The sequence below is a fragment of the Crinia signifera genome, chromosome 1 (genome assembly GCF_055691185.1).
Source record: "Crinia signifera chromosome 1, ASM5569118v1, whole genome shotgun sequence".
NCBI classification, from domain to species: Eukaryota; Metazoa; Chordata; class Amphibia; order Anura; family Myobatrachidae; genus Crinia; species Crinia signifera.
The window spans coordinates 275763242-275783725 of record NC_139217.1 but is presented as its reverse complement, the minus strand read 5'-3'; the positions used below and the strand labels follow the sequence as shown (position 1 = coordinate 275783725).

Here is a 20484-nt window from a genome sequence, read left to right as displayed (position 1 = left end):
AGTATTCCCCACCGCCCCTACATCTGCTGGGGCTGCTTATTGTTACACATAGGAGGCAACTTTATGGAAAAGGCCATAAAACCTCATGTTTCCTATACTGTAACAAGTCTATTCTGTGTGGGTGTGTGTAAATATATATACTGACACACACTAACACTGCGCTTAAACGCCAGTGACAGGTAATAAGTAAAGTTTCCTTTACTTGTAGTGTAGCACAGATCTTACCTTTTCCCTTACAAGCTACTTTTGTAATTGATAGTTTCTTCTGAGCCGCAGTTGTAGTCTCTGTTCAGATGTGTGTGCGGGTTTGTGTTAATTTGCGGTTGTTACTGTATATAATCATGAAATGTAGCTAGCAACTATTTAGTACTGGTCTTTTGTGTGACTGTTATGTGTTTGGCAACCATCATGTCTGGGAACATGTCTATAAGCTCACCTTGCGATGACAGTTATGCTGGGTACACACCAGGATGACAAGGGTCCGATCCCATCAATCTATATCAAATTCCGACCGATTGGATGTAGATTGTGTGGTGATTGGGCCCTGTTCTGTCCTGGTGTGGACCGATCCGATGCGCGGTCCCGCGGGTCGGTTGTTATTCAGACCCTACCTGCAACAGGTAGGATTTGGAAACGACCATACTCCCGGGTGCGGGTCGCCATCGGACCCGCTCACGGTGCACATCGTGAGCGGGTCGTCCTGGTGTGTACCCTGGATTACTCTCCTCAGCCCCTCTTGCCTACCAATTGTGTTTATCTTGTGGACTACTTTTACTTTGGACAGGGCCATTAGGAAGTTTTAGGCAACTGCCTAGGGGCTCCAGAATATGAGGGACACTCTTTTACAGTCTATTACTAAATTCTGGATCTCTTGAACTTAATGCAAACAGCAGATGTTGAACTTATAAGATGCCATCTCCACACTTTCCCATTATGTTCTGGAAAGTTTTGACTAGGGTGCCGAAAAACCTTGTATCGGCCCATCGGAATGTATATCATTTTACTGTTCCCTTATACCTGGAGAGTCGGTACTCCTTTATAAGATTACATTAAGCTGCAGGATTTGCAGTTGACCACAGCATGCAGTGATTTTCGTTGATAAGAGGACCATACACTGTGCGATCCTGCTTTGTGGGGTGCAAAGCACAAAAAGTATGTGCTGCATGTACTTTTTGGACTAGATCGCATCTAGGCCCTTATTCTGGTTGACTTGCTCTTGCGCAAATTCGCAAGGTGGACCGATGTTATGTGCAGCAGCATTTCTGCACGTGTGCATACGCTGGGAGCGTGTGGACTCGGCGCTAAATCTGTTTGCCGAGTGCGCACTCCCTGCCTTTCGAGTGGGGTGCTGGGCAGGCCATTAGCATATGTGAACGCCCTGCGTTTCATGGGCGTTCCGATGAAAAAACTGGGCGTACACATGCTAATGCGTTCATGAAGCACATGTGTGGGGCGGACAGCTGATATAACCGGATGTCAGCTGCCTGCCCAATTCCCTGGAAATCTACATGCGTATGTACGAGTGGTCTGGACCACCCTTACGTATGCGTGCGCTTTCCGCATCATTCGAAAAATAGGGGAGGTTCCCACTGGCATGCGAACGGATGTTTATGTAAAACATCCATTCGCATGCCGGGGTGAACGGACCCACCATGCGAAGGGGGGCGGGTCTACCACCATTCGCAGGGGGGGTTCTGGATGACTCGCAAGGGAGCAAATTTGCGCATGAGCGAGTCAACCAGAATAAGGCCCCTAGTTCAATACACATGGAACCCATTGCACTGTCTATGGGCACCTATAGATCTGCAGTGTCACTCTAGAAAGACAGTTAAAAGTTCAGTGAAAGAGTTGACATGAGCTTTTCGCCTTTTTTTTTTTTTTTTCTTTGGGGATTTTTGTCACTCCTCCTATTATGTCAGTGGTTCCCAACCTGGTGTATGGGTCATAGGGTCAACAGTATGAAGGGCGACACCCATTAGGTTGACAGGGCTTAGGTCTAAGGGCGACAAAAGCATTAGGCCAACAATGGGAAGGTCGACAGACAAAAGGTTTTGTGCCGAATGTTGACGCAAGACACCATATCAGTGCACTGTGTCTGATTTAAGATCCTGCTAGAGGGTGCCGTCGGTCAGAGGACCGGTATTGGCATACCAATTATTAGAATCCCCATAGGGGCTGGGCAAGTATAGTTGCCCTATCCCCTAACCTTTAATCCTTTATACCGGATGCCTAAACATGCCCCCTGCAGCCTAAAGGCCCCCCTACACTAGTCTCACTTGTCCTAAGGACAAGTCGGACCAGTTTACCCTCGACAGCTCCCCGGGAGGCTCGCTTGTGATTTTGCACTTGATGTGCCATTTTGTACATGTGATTTATTGCATGTAATCCCGGGGAGCTGCTGCGGGGGAGCGGGCAGTGGGGATATGAGAAGCGGCATCCAGGCAGCAGGGATCGGGGCAGCGGCGGCTGAGAGCTTGTGCTATTTGCTGGGTGGCGGGGCGGGAAGTGCTGCTGAATTTGGAAAGACTGGCCAGATGCTGATTGGCTGAGCGAATTCCGCCAATAAGTGTCCAGCCAGTGTTTTCAAATTCAGCAGTGCTTCCTGCCCCGCCGCCTGGAAAATAGTGCTACAAGCTCCCAGCCGCCACTGCCTGGATGCCACTTCCCAGCTGCTGCTGCATGGACGCTGCTTCCCAGCTGCCTGGACGCCTCTGCACGGATCCCCGCTGACCCTAAGTGTGTGCCAGCCGTGTTTTGATCTGACTGACACATCCTGGGTGCGATGTGCCACTGATGTGTCTGATCCGATAGATTTAATGTACATCCCGTCCGACCTCCCTACTCCGACCCGATGGGCACAGGACCACGCATTGTGTCGGCGGGGATGTCGGACACATCCGATTTGGGGAGATTGTCCCAAAAAGTGTATGGGCACCTTAACCCCCCCCCCCCACCTGGTGACTAAATCTAACCTCTCCCACAACTACTTGCACTGTACATATGGGAAATGCTGTAAAAACCCTGGAAACTTTTTTTTTTTTTTTTTTTGTTCAGCATTTTAGTATTGTACATCCAACATTAATTGGTTAATTCCATTTTATTGATCTGAATGGCCACTTTTGTATATTTTCTAGCTTTTGGGTTGATTGTTATTTGCTACCATACATTACAAGATTTTTGCTCCAACCACAAAGATTGGGCAGATGATATAGGGGGAAATTTACTAAAGGAAATTTGTAAAAAAATAGGTGTATTTGTATCCAGAAATACACTTATTTTTGACATTTACTATCCCAAAAATACGGCAATTCGTATTCGTATTGATAGCACATCAATACGACTACAAATTGCCGTATTTTTGGGATAGTAAATGTCAAAAATAAGTGTATTTGTGGATACAAATACACCTATTTTTTTTACAAATTTCCTTTAGTAAATTTCCCCCATAGTGTATATCCAGGATTAGTGTGGTGTACTGGTGTGTTTTTTTTTTTTTTTTTTTTATTATTATTAATGGTAGCGCTAATGCTGGGTACACACCAGGACGACTAGGGCCCGATCCCCCTAAATCTAGATCCAATTCCGACCAATTGGATGTAGATTGTGTGCTGATTGGGCCCTTTTCTGTCCTGGTGTGGACCGATACCGATCCGATGCGTGGTCCTGCGGGTCGGTCGGACGTTATTGAGATCCTACCTGCTGCAGGTAGGATCTCAATGACGACCATACAGCTGGGTGCGGGTCGCCATCGGATCGGACCCGCTCACGGTGCACATCGTGAGCGGGTCGTGCCCCATCCGCGTCACCGTGAGCGGGTCGGACGAGACACTGACGACCCGCTCACGATGTGCATCATGAGCGGGTCGTCCTGGTGTGTACCCTACATTAAAAGCACATGCAATCTGCTACCAATTCCAACTGATTTGCAGCACTTCTGATCAGAGGACCAATCATCCAACCTGCGGGACCACGCATTGCGCGATTGTGTGCACACAATCTCAATACAATCTGTCATACAACCAGTCCAGATTGTACAATATCATTCTGTTGTATGGGGGGCTTTAGGATTTCCATTCTCTTGTCACTTTTCTAGTATCTACTTCATTACAGGATGTTTTAAAATTTGATATAAAAAAAGATATAATCAGCACTTCACTTGTTGCTTCCGCTATGCTGTATATACACATACCAATTATTGTGCATATCTAGTAGTTGGTAACACGAGTTTGCATTGTTTATTATATGCAGAAATTTAACACCTAAAGGACAGGGATACGATCATTAGGTCGACATGCATGAAGGTTGACAGTCTAAAGGTTGACATGGGGTTTTTCCCCCTTTTTTTAAAGTAATTTATACCCTACCATCCACTAGGACGTGGTGGGTGAATAAAAAAGTGTGCCAAGCTTAGTGAGGCACTTTGCCCGAAGCATGGTGAGCGCAGCTGTGCAAAGTTTCAGTTTCCATTTTGACTGTGTCGACACGGGTAAAAAAAGTGAAAAACCCCATGTCGGCTTTCATGCATGTCGACCTAGTTGGGTGATCCATACCCAAAAGACAACAAAATCCAACATCTTATGCCCCAAACTATATAGTTTACTAATGACATTGTAAATGACTTCCCTTGAACTCACGGGCTAACATTATTTGATATAGTGAATAATATTGCTAACAATATCGTCCAGTGATGGCACCCGCTAAAAATGCAGTCATTGACAATAGTCAAGATGGAGCTGCATATTAACGCGTTGTTAACCATATTGAGTGTACACTCTGCAGCATGGCCCTTATTAACAGTGTCCTCCCTCACCTGTACATGTAAAGATCGTTAATGATGTGCGGTAGTGCACATTAACGATATTGAGTGTACACACTAGACAAGCAAAAGATATTCGACATCTTAATTTTCTTAAGTGCTATCACAAATTATATCAACCAGGATGACAAAAATGAGCGTTATCATTAAAATGTCTTGGTGTGAATGGGGCATAAATGATCATGTATAAACCATAAATGTATATTTCTGAGTAAGTGCCCTGTCGCAGTGCTGTTTGTGCCACTCTAGGGCACAAAACCGCATCAACATAGCTAGTTTTGTTATATTCATGCTTTCCCCCCCAGGACTGGTGCAAGATAAAATCCAAAAGTTGGCCTTGGCAGCACGCTACTAGAATAGCTTTGGGAGCTCCATCTTCATGCTATTCCCAGCACACTGAATGAATTAAATTGATCTGTTTGAATCCACCAATTTGCAGTATATATATAGAGAATTGAGTGCCTTTTGGCTCCATACACTTACGCGATTTGGGCCAAGAAATATGGTAAAAATCTGCTCAAATCTAATGTGTCTGCCTGCACATCTGAACTCCTGGCAGCGGGGAACATGGGTCGCATGTGGTCCTTCTGCCAGGAAGGTCCTGATTGGCTCAAGTGGGATCGGATGGCCATACACTGCTGCGACTGACTAATAATCCACACCTATCACAGGCATAGCCAACTTGTGGCGCTCCATATATATTGAAACAAGTCTCAGCATGCCTGCACACCATTTTTTTTTTTATGAATGCTAAATTGTGGTAGGCAATGCTGGGATGTATTTTTTAAAATGGCTAGAGATTGTCCCGGCCTGATCTAACACTATGGACCTTATTCTGGTTGACTTGCAAGGCTGCATATTCACAGCCTTGTGAGTTCACCAGATGCCGCCCTGCGACTGGAGATTCACCCGCCCCCTCTTCACACGCCGTGCTCGGTCGCCAGGCATGCTCTTTTACATAAACATCCATTTGCAATTACCATGGGAATGGCCATGAAATGCTGGGTGTTCCCATGGGCGAGTCCCCAGTCTCGCCGCCCGCAACCTGCTTCTGCACGTGCGCAGAAATGCGTCTGCCCTTGTGCAGACACACCATCGTACCCTTGCGAACGAAAGGGTCCGAATGGACCAGAATAAGGTCCTAATGGGCGGTATGCATTTGTTTGTAACGCCCAGTCTCCTGTCTAAAGTGATGAGATATTGAGGGTGTGGTATTCAATTTTCCCATATTGCGCTCATTATTGTTAGGTTTATCCACGCATAGCGGCTATACCAGACCAAACTAATGGATGCAACACAAGGTCCAATTTGAGTGCTCAAGCGGGTTACTTCATGCGCATTTTGGCGTTTGTGTGTCCATTGGCAGAAACCCGCCCTATAGCTGGGTATACGATATGCGGCACAGCTGATATTGCTAAAGATATCGGCATTGCATCAGAACAAACGATTTAGGACTAAAACACTGAACGATTTAATTAACAAAAGTGGGTACACACTACATGATATGCACGATAATATTGTTAACTGTAAAGTTAATTAGCTTGCTGACATGCTGTGTCCGAGTCCCTTCGACTGATCGTGGAGACGCTGCGGCCGTGGTTATGTCCGGTTGATACGCCTGTGTTGCCGCCTGTACCCCGTGAGCTGTCCCACGCTGCTAAGTTTTAAATTGTATGTGAGCTTTATTTCTTGAGTAAAAATAATTGATATACTATCTGCTCATCTGTGCGCTCCTTCTTCTCTTCTCTGTTTCTACATGTTATTGGTGGGGGTTGGGCATACCCCATTTGGAGGCGAGCACCACCTGATTATTCCCAGAAATTCTGGATGGAAAGAAGGGATGGACTTTTAAGTTACTAAGGACTTTGTGCATCAATTCATTATTTTGTGTGTGGATGACTTTCCATAGCCATCAACCTCAATGTTCATCTGCTGGAAATACCAGATGAGCGGCCGGTGATGATGCGGGAGCTGGGCTGTACACACTGGCTACTTTTGAGCTGAAAGCAGCTCAAACACCCAGTGTGTATGGGCCTTGAGTATTCCCCAGAGCCCAGAACACTAGATGTTGTATGCAGTCTGGTTTTTAGTTGCGATACTCATTTTGCAGGGCTGTGCATTGGCATCACAAGCAGTATAGACTCTGTCCAATATGCACTAAGTTTATCTACTGATTTTTACCTATATAGTCAAAATCGAAAGTACATGTCACGGGGCTTTACGATGGGTGGGGGAGCAAGACAGTGCAGCGTTAGAGAGTTGAGACTGTGAAGCGGGCGGCCGGGCAGAGTGAGAACAGGGCGGGATGAGTATACTGGGGCAGGGCGAGGAAGGGGGCAGTCAGCTGGGCTGAAAGTGTATCATCTTTCAGCCCAGCGGCTGTACACACCTAGCGATGATGGCTGAAAAACCAGCTATCATTGCTAGACATGCTGGTGAAACCAGCAGACCGCCCACTTTGATAGTGATAGGCCCTATTCAGTACTGGGAATTCAGGCCAACTGTTTCTGTGCACTTCTATGGATGCAAACCAAATTGTTGGCTTTCATAAAGTTCTCAGTTTCTGACGTTTAAAAAGTTCGGCAACATCATTGCTGGTCTGGCATAATGACAAAATCAAGCTCTGCTCCTTCTTTGCCCTAGTAATGTTAGCTATAAGGGGGTGATATTTATGTATGACTCCCCAATCCCCTCTCCTTTCCCCATGTTAATGCCTGCAGGGTACTTGTTTCCTATCTGGGCGCCCACGATTTTAATCGCGGGTAAAATCGCGGGCGATAAAAAATCGGGTGCGATGGGCCAGACGCGATGCCCGCGATTTTCCCATAGAGAACAATGTTAAATGCCTCAATTTACCCGCGATGACCGCGATTTACCATAGGAAACAATGTCAAATGGATCAATTTCCCCAAATTATCATAGGGAACAATGGGAAATGTGGCAAAAACACCCCTGAACATAAAAATGTCCCCCCAAAAGTAGTTGATGCCACCCCGCCATCAACGTGAACCCGAAGCGTGGCGAGCGCAGCGGTACGCGTCCTCCGACCTTTTCATGCCCTACTATCCATTAGGGCGTGGAGTGAGAATAGAATAGTGTGGCGAGCGCAGCGAGCCACCGAGCCCGAAGCGTGGCGAGCGCACGCGGATACCTTCACAGGTAAACGCGTCCCTTCGCGGGCTTGACACCTGGGAAGCCCGCGAGGGGACGCGTATAACTGTGAAGGTATCCGCGTCCCCTCGCGGGGCTCGCTGCGCTCGCCACGCTTCGGGCACGGTGGCTCGCTGCGCTCGCCACACTATTCTATTCTCACTCCACGCCCTAGTGGATAGTAGGGCATGAAAAGGTCGGAGGACGCGTACCGCCTGCGCTCACCACGCTTCGGGTTCACGTTGATGTCGGGGTGGCGTCAACTACTCTTGGGGGGACATTTTTATGTTCAGGGGTGTTTTTGCCACATTTCCCATTGTTCCCTATGATAATTTGGGGAAATTGATCCATTTAACATTGTTTCCTATGGTAAATCGCGGTCATCGCGGGTAAATTGAGGCATTTAACATTGTTCTCTATGGGAAAATCGCGGGCATCGCGTCGGTCGCATCGCATGTCATTATAATGACATGCGATGTACCCGCGATGGGCGCCCAGATAGGAAACAAGTACCGCCTGCAGTATTTAGGCTTAGGCCAACTCTTCCTAAGCTGTGAAGGGGTTAAAAAAAAAAACTACTTTGTTCTGTATGTGTATCTGCAATTCCAGCTTTCAAATGTCCAGTTCTGCCCCGTCCCTCTCCTGTCCAGCCTCCTAAGCGCTCATTCAGAGTTGCACCTTTTGTTATATTGCCTGGTTTGGGTGCATGCAAAGAGCAATGTTGTACTTTACACTATGCAAACTGGCTAAGGCAGTGATTCCCAGACTGTGAACTGTGTGGTATTGCCTATCATAAAATAGGAATGTGACAGTCTTAAGCTGGGTACACATATATACAATTGTCGGGCCGTTCTTCCGTTCTGGGTCGGACAGCCGTTCAATTGTATAGGTGTGTACACTGTCCCTACCGACCGATAAACGGCAAAAAACTGTCTTGACCGTCCATACTCGGTCGGTCGACGGTTCTTTGCTGTTTAATTTTCATCCGACAGGACGGCCCCATATCGGTACAAAAGTGCAGTGTGTACGCACGTCCGACCGATATGCTGCCGTCCTTGCGACTATACTGACAAAGCTGGAACGCCCATGTGGGCGTTCTAGCTTTGACTAAAAAAAAAACGGCGTGGGGTCCCCCCCACAGCCGTAACCAGCACCAGGCTGAAGGAGCCGGGGCTGGTATTAAAAAATCAGGAAACCCGACAAATAGGGCTTCGCTGATTTTTTAAAACCAGCTCCAGGTCCGGGGCTGGTTCCCAAAATACGGGGGACAAAATGACTAGGGGTCCCCCCGTATTTTAAGAACCAGGCCAAACCAGCCAGCAGGGTAATGCCACAGCCGGGGGACACTTATGATATAAGTTCCCGCGGCCAAAGCATTCATCCCTACTGACCAGTCAGCCTGGCCAGGGGCCCTGGGGGGTCCCCCCCCTCCAGGACTTACCTGACCAGGCTGAAGCCTGGTACTGTCCCCAATGCCCCTGGGCGGTGGGCATCGGGCTGATGGAATGGTGTAAAAAAAATAGAATAAAAACTATTGTTTTTTTCCTGTGGAACTATGAGTCCCAGCAAGCCTCCCCCGCATGCTGGGACTTGGAGAACATTAAAGGCATTAAAGGGCCCGCTGGCACTTGTAGTTCCACAGAAAAAAAAATAGTTAAATAAATACACACTGACACATATGAAAAATAAAAGTTTAATACATACATACATACATACATACATACATACATACATACATACATACATACATACATACATACATTACACAAACACACTGATACTTACCTATCTTGATCCCGTAGGTAGGTCCCTGGGTCCGGTCCGGGGCTCCAGGGCTGAAGAGTCCGGGGTCCTGGATCCGTAGTACTCCAAAGGGGTACCTGGGGAAGCAAATCCTACTCACCTGTCCTGGGAGTCAAAGAGCGGGCCCTTTGACTCCCTCGGCGTCTCTGCTCAGAATGATTTCTGGCCAATCAGGAGCCGACGGGGGGGGAGTACGGTCGGCCGAACGCTTGCAAAAAAAAAGGATTGTATAGATGTGTACCCAGCTTAAGTGGCAATCAGCCACAGAGTCTGTTAAGGGGCGCTGCTGTGCTCAATCATACAAATACCAATATAACCATATAAATTTATATTTTATTTTTAAAATATAATAGACAGATTTAAATACATGAAAGTGCACTTTTACATAAACTGAACACAAGACAAACAAGACTTACAACATATAACACAAAAAAGTAATTTGAATAAATGGCTGAGGCTGTGAGGCTAGAAATGTCTCTTTAAACACCTTTAAGCATAGGTACAATGGGATAGATGCCACCTTATAATTACCAGTCCCGCTCTTGGTGGATGGTCCTTGGAAATAAATTTGTAATCCAGTGAGAAATAGTAAACAGCAGGATTGCAGTTTCCCTATTTTACCAGAGTTGCGCTCCGGATAATAGCTTTGTAGAAGGTACTCCTGCACCAATAGGACTCCAGCAAGCCACAATGGAGGCTTTTAGCCAGCGGTCTTTTTACCAGCAATAATCTGGAGAAGTGACACAGTTCAAAACGCGTTTCTCCGCCTATGTAGAACACATCAGCGGCTTCCTGAGTTGATGTGTTCATAAGGATTACAGTTTACTTAATTTCACCCCCCCCCCCTCAAAAAAAAAAAAAAAAAACATTTAATAAAGAACATTTGTCCGGAGTGTGCTATGAAAAAAGTTCTTATACTGTAGGTTGCCGCGATTCAAGAAAGTTTGGGAACCACTGAGGTATGGTATTGTTTAGGGCCACCTGACTGTTTGTCCCATAACGGGAACCTTTTTGAGTTCTTCCATACTTCTTTGTGAATGCACTAGTTTGTTTATACAGGGGCACAAGCATTTGGATGGAGACACTGGCTCCTATTACCTCCCTCTGTGAATGCACTAGTTTGTTTATACAGGGGCACAAGCATTTGGATGGAGACACTGGCTCCTATTACCTCCCTCTGTATCTAGTTGATAGATCTACAGTGTCTAAATAGACAAATCAGTAGGTCGACAGGGTCAAAAGTTTTACATAGATTTTCCACAATTTTTGGGGGAGTTTATCATACTTCCCCCATCCATGTTTGCATAGAGGGAAAATATAATTGGGCCCAAAGCATGGCGAGCGGAGCATTGCACAAATTGATGATCCATGTCGACATTGACACAAAAATGTGGAAAATTTGTTTCAACCTTTTGATTGTCGACCTATTGCATGTCTAACTTTTGCTTTCGACCCACTGACTGTACCTATACACTGTTGATCTATCAATCCATAATCTACCCATACACACATTTTGTCTTAAATGTTTACATGAGTTGAATACAAGTTGTCGTCATTTGTTTTGAGGCTGTGTGGTGTTGCTGTTCCTTGATGTGTCATATGATTAGAGTCCCTGTGTAAGGGCAACATAAAGGCTGCCCTTCTGCACAATCTCATGTCACTTATGTATTATTTTATGGTACTAAACATTAGACCTCATCTGCGATAGCGTACAGTGCTGTGTGCTGGACTGTGTGAGAGGGAAAGAGGTTGGGCCAAGGTTTCTGCTGAGTCAGAGGCCACACATTGCTATTATCATTGTTTCTCAGAAAACATATGCATGTCCTTTACAAATAATGGGCCTAATTCTGGTTGTACGGGCATGCTTTAGCAATTCGGTTGCCTAGACAATTGCACTTTCTTGTTTTGGCAATGAGGATGAAATAGAAAGAGCTGCCCACTGAATAGATCACAACTCATTCGCAATTGCAAGACTGGGGAACATCGAATGCAACGCCGGCACTGTGACCGCTTCCGGTTATCAGCCAGGATTATCCATTACTATCAGCCATAAGCTCTATTGCAAGCGACTCTGTGCGCAACAGTGATGTCTGCATACAGTAGGGGAAATGCATGCACGCTCAAGGCTTTCAGTACTTTCACACATGTACAGTAGTAGCATAAAATGTCTCTCCTTTGCAAACTTCGGTATTGCATCCACCACTGAATCAGGCCCTCTCTGTGGATGCTTCATTCAAGCCTACTTTTAGAATTGTATCTGCTGCCTTGCTACCGACGTGCTATCCCACCAATTTGTGGGACTAAGGGCCTGATGTGCAGGGGCGTAGCGAGGGTGGAGCCGGCGGAGCGTGCGCTCCGGGAGCCGAAGATTAGCAGGGCGCCCGGCAACACACTCCATGCCCGCCGGTCCACCCTCCAGATGGTGTGCTAGGTGTGCACACCGCCCGCGGATGGCAGAGAGAAAGAGTCGGCGGGGGTGGCGCCAGCAGTGGAAAAGAGCGAAGGGGCTGCCATACAGATACACTGACAGGCGCAGCACAGCCAGCAGCATCCACGGACATGCAGAGCCTGCTGCCGGACTTCCCGCCTGCCTCTCCTCTCACCACCACAGTCAGCAGCTCTGAGCTGGGATTGGAGGAGGCAGCAATGGGACAATGTCTCTTCTTCTCCTCCCAGACCAGTGGGCGGCGCGAATCAAGAGACAGCAGCCGCTCCCCGCTGGACACAACATGCATCCCTGCCGACAGCAGTTTCAGCTATAAGGCGCCGGCAGCATCAACGGGATGCTGCATCTCCGTCTCCCCAGCGTGCAAGCAGTGAGAGCAGCTGATCTCCACTGGCCGTAACAGGCAGCTGCCTCTCCTTCCACCCCCGCCGACAGCAGCTCGGAGAGACTCCGTCTCCTCCTCCTCCAGTGGGCAGCAGCGACAGCACATCACCTAGCACACCAACAGCATCACTAACCTGGCCAGCATCAACAGCCCCCACCTGTAAAATGTCATATGTTGGTGCACATAAGTCACTCCCTGGGGGGAAGTAGTAGTGGTCTCAATGTGACATGCTGCAGGTGTGGGATGATGTGGGGTGGGATGTAAAGAATATTTGTAGGGAACCAATGTACAGTATAGATGAAAGCAGTAGTGTGTGTATGTTGGTATTTGAGAGGCAGTGTATGTATGAATATCTATCAGTTTAGTATACTTACCCTGCCCCACTCTAACTCTCCCTGCCTGCCGCCTAAGCCCCTCCCACACAGCCTGACCTAACCCTCCATGATGACGCCAAACCCTAACCACCTCGCACCTAACCCCCTCCGCCTTGCAGCCTAAACGCCAGCATCCTGACCGCCGGGATGCTGACTTCATCCCATGTGTATATGTATGAATGTATATATGCATTGCGGACCAGCATTTAAAGTTGTGGGGAGAGGAGCCCTTAAAAATGTTGCTATGGGGCCCACAAAGTTCTAGTCATGCCCCTAGCTGCACCTGTCAGTGTATCTGTATGACAACACAGCAGCACTGGCAGCTTTTAAAAGCATCTCCTTCTCTCTCTTCCACTGCCGGCGCCACCCCCGCCCACTCTTCCCCTCTGCCATCCACTCACCGTCCAGCTGGCCGGGTGTAATTAATGAGCCAGTGAGCCGTTCAAAAGAACCCCTTGCCACAAGCATGTAACCCCCTATGGCAACGAACATGTAATCCCCTTAGCAACAAGCATGGAACCCCTGGCAACCATCATGTAGGTAAGCAGAACTAAGGGGGCATTATCTGTTTGGTCAGTAGGGTGTGTGACATAAAGTTATTAAAGCATTATGGTGTTTTGCATAATGTCCACTAGGCATTACGTTGTGGGGCATAATCTACATTTTGACTGTCTGTAAATACCCTGTTTTGTTGTATCACTGTCCCCTATGTAAAGCACAACGGAATATGCTGCGCTATATAAGAAACTGTTAATAAATGTGTAATGGGTATTACACAGTTTGTGGGGCATAATGTGTAAGGAGTATTATGAAAGAAGGAAAAATGATGGGGGGGGGGGGGCGCCGAAACATACCGTTGCTCCGGGCGCCATGTCACCTAGCTACTGCTCTGCTGATGTGTCCATTATAGTACCCGCAAACTATAACATTGTCCCAAGTCATGACTGGTTATGATATTTTAAATCTACAGCAGCTAGGTCTACAATCAAAAGGTAACATGAGAGGAGGGCAGGGTAGATCAGAGCCAAATGATAGAACTGAAAGTGTCCCCCCTCATGCTGGGTATTATTATTTATTGAATTTTTTTTTCCATTTAAAAAAAACTACATTTGAATGATTTTTTACAGTGTTTTAATGTTTCAGACACCTGCGATATCTCCTGTTTCAACATTAATACATGAAGCGGTATTTAAATACTGCAAAGACCTGATGGGAAAACTTTGCTGTTGGGCTGTTTTTTTTTTTTTTTTATCCAGTGGTACATAATGACCCCCCCCCCCCCCCCCCCCCAATGTAAATGTAAAAAAAAAACCTGCAAGAAGGACCAATATACATTTTCTAGAAGTTTGTGTTTTTCGCCTATGACAAGCATTACATTCCTGAGAAGAATAGAGAACTGTTGCCATGAACTTTGTTCTTGTTTTACCATAGCAATAATCCTGACTGCAGAAACTAGTCTCTTGCTGAGCAGACGGTTTAATGCTCTTACCCAGATTGAGAACTGCAACACGTCAGATATATTTTGAGAGAAAATATGTTCTGTACAGCATTAACTTTAATACACAACCTGCTAAGTTAGACTACTTCAACAATTTAAATAAAAAATATGCCTTTAATCATTGGGACTTAAGCAATGTGACCGCCTACATAATGTGTGGATAACCTGTGGCTCTTTTCTTAATGGGATGTGGCTCCTGCACACGGGGCACTGCTGCTTGCCTCCTCTGACTGCAGCACTGTGCTTGATGTGATGCTATGATGTCACGTTGTGAGAAGAGCATGCTGTATCCAGCGTCGGGAAGAGGGTACAGAGACTGTGAGGGGGTGAGAGGTTGGATGCGCCGGCTGGACAGCAGAGCTGATGCATCGCCTTTGCCCCAACATCACTCCGGCAGCATAGCAGAGTGGGTGTGGGGGGGGCTGTCTCATTGTGATTTTTTTTTTTTTCCCAACACTGAAATAAGTGAAATCAAAACATCAATCTGTTCTACTTCTTCTAGACACCCATGTGAAAGAATGGGCTTTGCAAACGAGACAATTAAAATAAAGGATTGTAAAGTCTGATGTTTGTATTACCCTAACATATTTTTTGAATCATTGCCTCTGATCATGGTTGTCCACCCCTGGTCTATATTAAACTTATGGTCATTCATGGTTTTCATTTGATATTCAGAAATATTGCTAAGTGTTTTTCTAGGAAAACTTTTCTGTGACTGTAATACTGCTTTCACATTGCAGAAATGGGTAATGACACGGTATTCTTAAATGGGACTTTAAAACGGGTCTGAGCCTTGAGACCTTTCACATTGCAGGTGAAAACCGTTTTAAAAATCATTTGATACCATTCAAACATTCAACCCGTTTAACCCCCAAGGGACACGTTTCAAGCCATTGAAATAGAGCTGTTCAAACTGCCAAAAAAACGGCTTTAAAACGTGTAGGACTGCTTTTTAACCGTGTTGAAATACCGGTTAACTTTAACCGGTAAATCAACTCTGGTACCTTCACATTGCAGCCTTAAACGGTTTAAAATGGAAAAAAAACAGCAATATACCGTTTTAAAAGTGCGATGTGAAAGTGGTATAACTCAATGTGGCCTCAGGGAAGTTTTGGTGTTTTCAGCCTCTTTTATTATTATTCATTTTTGGTCTGATTAAATTACAGTTTAACCCCATCTCATTTCTTTCCTCTTAAAAATGAATGCCACAAGGGGTTCAGCTGTTTCAAGCTTTCTGCCAGCTGTCTGTACACTGACATCAGGGTTTGACATCAGAGCTGTGTGTGCAAATTTAAATGCTCACCCAGTTGTGACTTCTGGCCTGACAAATCGAGTGGGCGATTGTTATGTGTGTATCTTTTTTTGCATAGTGTGCACCAGCCTATTGTTCTGAGGCTTAACACCGCATCTGTGTGGTATGTTGCTGCAAGGATCAGGAGGATTCCCATACATTTGCAACTGATTTCATTAAACCATAGGTTCCCAAATGCGTTCCTCAAGGCACCCCAACGGTCCAGGTATTAAGTATATCCATGCTTGTCCACAGGTGACTTAATTATTAACTCAGTCAGTCTGGTTTAACCATCTGTGCTGAGCCATGGATAGACCTAAAACCTGGCCCGTTGGGGTGCCTTGAGGACTGCGTTTGGGAACCTCTGCATAAAACCCATAGTGGGCTTCAAAGTGAATACAAGTTAATTTTCTCCTAAGGAATAGGAGTAGCATGGAAAAGGCTAGAAAATTGTCATGTGTACTACTACAATAGGCGAGATGAGATACATTAACAAACATACGGCAACTCCACTCCTCACAACAATGGCAGGACTGGAGTGTGAATGGGCGTTTACATGTATTAAAAGTTTTTCAAACATGGCTCATGCAGACCAGCACATAAGGTGTGCACACACGGCAGATGCTGCTGTGAGATGCGAGTCCCGACGCGATCAGATCGCGGGACTCGCATCTCACGGCATGCCAGAGGGGCACAATTTACACTATATAGTGTTGCCTGCCCTCTCTATCTGGCTGCCGATATGCACTCGCACAGGAGCGCGCATCGGGCTCGGAAGCCCTAAAAATGCATGCGATTTGGCTTCCGATGTTCCCGATATCGGGAACATCGGAAGCCAAATCTAACCGTGGGTACACACTAATACAGTGGTTATGTAAAATATATACACTTCAAACATAATGAAATGCGTGTATTTTTTGCAATAAGTATAGAGTAGGCGCAAGCACATGCTAATAATGACCACTTGTGGTAAACCATATGGTTGGAGATATGTTAATTTTCTTTGCACATTTCTTTTTGAGCAATGTGTGCTCATTTTCCTTCCAGCTCTGCACCAGCCTCAGAATGCTTAGTGTGATTAAGAATAATTCTTCAGTTGAAGCTGTAAAAGAGTGATGACATTTGACCTCATTATTAAATACTCCTTTCTTCCTTTCTGCAGTCATGTGATTAAAAAAGCTTTCATAAACAGTGTGGTCTAACATTCTGCATTTGTAGAGCTGCTGAAGTCCAAGGTCCCATAACCTACAGAGTATCACCTCCTTTTTGTGACCTGTTTTATTTTTACATTTGTTTTTTTTGTATTCAATCTGTTATTTGCAATATTCAGCAGAAATGGGGGCAGACAAATAAGCCTTGCAGAGAGAAATTATCAGCCAATCCGAATTTGCTTTTTCATGTACAGTAGTATGGCAGTTAAGAGCTGATTGGCTGGTACGTTATTTTCTGAAGGAAAAGGGGGAGTGACACTTTAAAAAAGTGTCACCATCATGGCGCTTATAGAGCAAAAAAGGATTTTTGTATATATATAAAAAAATATTATGAATAAACTTTTCAATTTAGCTGCAGTTTTTTAGTGTACAAGTGTGTGTGTGTGTGTGTGTACACTACAACTAACCTGATCTTGGACACACGAGCTTCAGCGCACGGAGGCGCAGGTGAGAAACGCCACACTTGGCGTTATTGCAACAAACAGACTGTGCATTATTCAATCTACAGCTGCTGCATTTATTGCAAAATATACAGTTACAAAGACATCACTATTTGTCCTACTAACAAATAATTATCCAAGGTGCTCATTTAATCCTTTTGAAGAGGAAAAATTTTAAAGATATATTGTGTATAAAAAATATTTGGTACTTGTGTATTATCACGGAGCCCATCGCATCGTAATGGGTGCTTACAATGTTAAATGCACCCCCACGCCACTCCCAGTATGAACGTGAACCCAAAGCGTGGCGAGCGACGGGGTACGCGTCCTCCGACCTTTTCATATCCCCACTATCCACGTCGGTGTGGAGTTGGTTTTGTATAGTGTGGCGAGCGCAGTGAGCCGCTGAGCCCGAAGCGTGGCGAGCGGACACGCATTACTTCACAGGTATACGCGTCCCCTCGCGGGGCTCGCTGCGCTTGCCACGCTTCGGGCTCACCACACTATTAGGGTGCTTATACAATTTAACATCGTATAGGGGGCTTACATCGCAGTGCATCGGGTGTATGGCATGCGATGCGATAAAAACATTGTGCGACTTAATATCGGCGGCACCGTGATAATACACAAGTACCAAATATTTTTTAGTGTGTATACAAGTGTTGTGTTTAAAAGGTGGCCACCTAAATAAAATTTTTTTTAATACTTTAATAAATTTTGATGATATACAAAACCATTATTTCAAAAAGTAACCTGTGTGAAAGTGTATTCTTACATGGTGCCAGACTAATAGCGCAGTTTTTCCCAATCTGTCTGTTTTACGTTATTTTCTGAACCTTAGTACATATCCTCTATTTCTCTACTCCATTCCAGGGTATGGGATGAAGAGTGCACATCAATCCCATAAATCCAGATGTAAACCACGGTTTGGCTTATATGATTTTTTTTTTTCCAGGTCTTGAAACAAGAAATATGAGCAATCCATTTGAGCAGTTAGTAGAGCCACTGGATTCTGCTGAACCAGACAAGAAGTATTTCAATCTCCACAAGTTAAATGATGCAAGATATGGTATGTGGCCCCCTTTTTTTTTTTTTTTTTTTTATTCTAGAGGATTACATAGAGAATTACTGTCGCTCAGACATGGTACTGTAGTTGAACTTGTTTGATTTAAACAATTTGAATGTTTTTGTCCATTTTCCTGGGTTTGCGAGCACATTTCTGATTGTCCTTTGCTCCCATCCAGTACCATATTATTATTCCATCCAAGCAGCTAGTTGGATGGTTGGAGGGAAGTTGGTCTGATGTGTGGCCAGTATTAATACACCATTCATGGTGTAATACTTTAATTGGCAGAATATGTAAAAAATGCAAAGCATTCTTCTTAGAGAATTTTGTTTTGCATGTTCTCAATGTTACATAAAAAAAATAGTATAAAATGCACATAAAAAATAACCAAACCTTTTCCAATGTAATTCTGCATGCCTTTATTCTCGCTGCAAAGGGGCAGATTTATTAAGCTTGGTTAAGTGATAGAGAGTCTGGTTTTTTTTTTACAATCAGCTCCTACCTGTGAAGTTACAGGCTTGGTTTGAAAAATGACAGGCAGGAGCTGATTGGCCGTTGATAAAAACCAGACACTATATCACTTCACCAAGCTTAATAAATCTACCCTTCAATGTGATATTATATAACAATAAAAACTCTTCTTCTTTACATTATTTTACTTTCTGATGAGCTACAAATTGTGTCTTCCATTATGACTATCACAGGTCTTTTTGTTTCTTTGCAGTCCGTTTGCCCTTCTCCATTCGAGTTCTCCTTGAGTCGGCCATCAGGAACTGTGATGGATTTCTAGTAAAACAGAAGGATGTTGAGAACATCTTGAACTGGAAAGTCACTCAGCATGAGACTGTTGAAGTTCCATTTCGTCCAGCAAGAGTTATTCTGCAGGACTTTACGTAATTACCATCTTATTCTAGTATTGGTCACCGTAAAACCTCTGTTTTAATCTGGCTCTAATCTTTGATAAAAACAAATTCCTTGAGTAAAGTTTCCATACAAGTGGGAACTGTCCATCATCCAAAGAGCTATAAATTTGGATCAGGGGGCTTTCAAACTATTTTGCTCTGGGACCCCGTTAGGAATTGAAAAGTTACAGGATTGGACGCCACGTGCACCGTGGCATTACCACTAATGTGACAGGGGAGGCAGTGGGTAATTGGGGAAGGAACATTGATGGAGTGGGTGTTCACCTCTCAGACATACTATAAAGTATGTGCCTCTTGCTCCCCTGCTGCTGCTTTCTGGAATTGCCCCTCCTGGTCCCAGCATATAGCCCCACCCCATGCTGATTACAAGAGGTTCTTCAAATCCCTGCTTATTGAGAGCTGACTCTTCTGAGGCTGACTGCAAGCTGCCTGTTTTATCTGTAGGTTTCCTGTAGCTCAGAAGCCCCAGTCATGTGCCCTTTGTGTATATCTGTATGTACTGTAGATAAGGGATCCTGGTGTGCAGCCCGTTGGTGGCAACAGAGGCTAATATGTGATGTGGAATAGGAGAGAGGGTAGAGTCTGAAGTAATATACAATTAAACTAATTTTTCAGACTCTGCACAACTGGCTGAGTGATCAGAGGTGTCATTAGCCTGATGGTTTCTGGATTATATGTTTGGTACTAGTAAATACCTTCCATGCAAAAGCCACAAACCACTCCTGCAGGATCAGGTTTCCAATAGGGGCAAATGGTAGCAGCCAGGAAGGAATGAGATTATTTGAATGCTGGGTCCTGCCCCAGCGATGTGCCTGCAACGTTTTGCGGGCACATCGTTAAAGGGCGGGCGTTTCGCTACAAAGCAATTTGCACATTTCCAGAAATCGAAGAGTACTAATTTTTGGATATCAGCAATTATGTCTGAATCAGGCCTCTTATGAGGAGAGGCATTGTTTGTGGACTGCAGTACAGACAGTGATATTATGGGCATGGAACCTAATTCATACCTGATTCGCAGGACAAATCTGTTGTGCACTGCAGGTGAGGCATATGTAACGTGCAGAGAATTAGATTTGCTTGG

The 20484-nt window shown here is 45.2% G+C and overlaps 1 protein-coding gene across 3 annotated transcripts in view; it reads left to right on the top strand.

The window, feature by feature from the left end:
• The window catches only part of ACO1 (aconitase 1), an 82292-nt gene that overhangs the window by 27201 nt on the left and 34607 nt on the right, over nt 1–20484 (top strand). For all 3 annotated transcript variants that reach the window (XM_083184263.1, XM_083184254.1, XM_083184248.1), the window contains 2 exons: nt 18370–18483; nt 19205–19373. In XM_083184263.1, the coding sequence (XP_083040389.1) occupies nt 18387–18483; nt 19205–19373 (266 nt within the window). In that variant the 5' untranslated portion in view covers nt 18370–18386. The remainder of the gene's footprint in view (nt 1–18369; nt 18484–19204; nt 19374–20484) is intronic.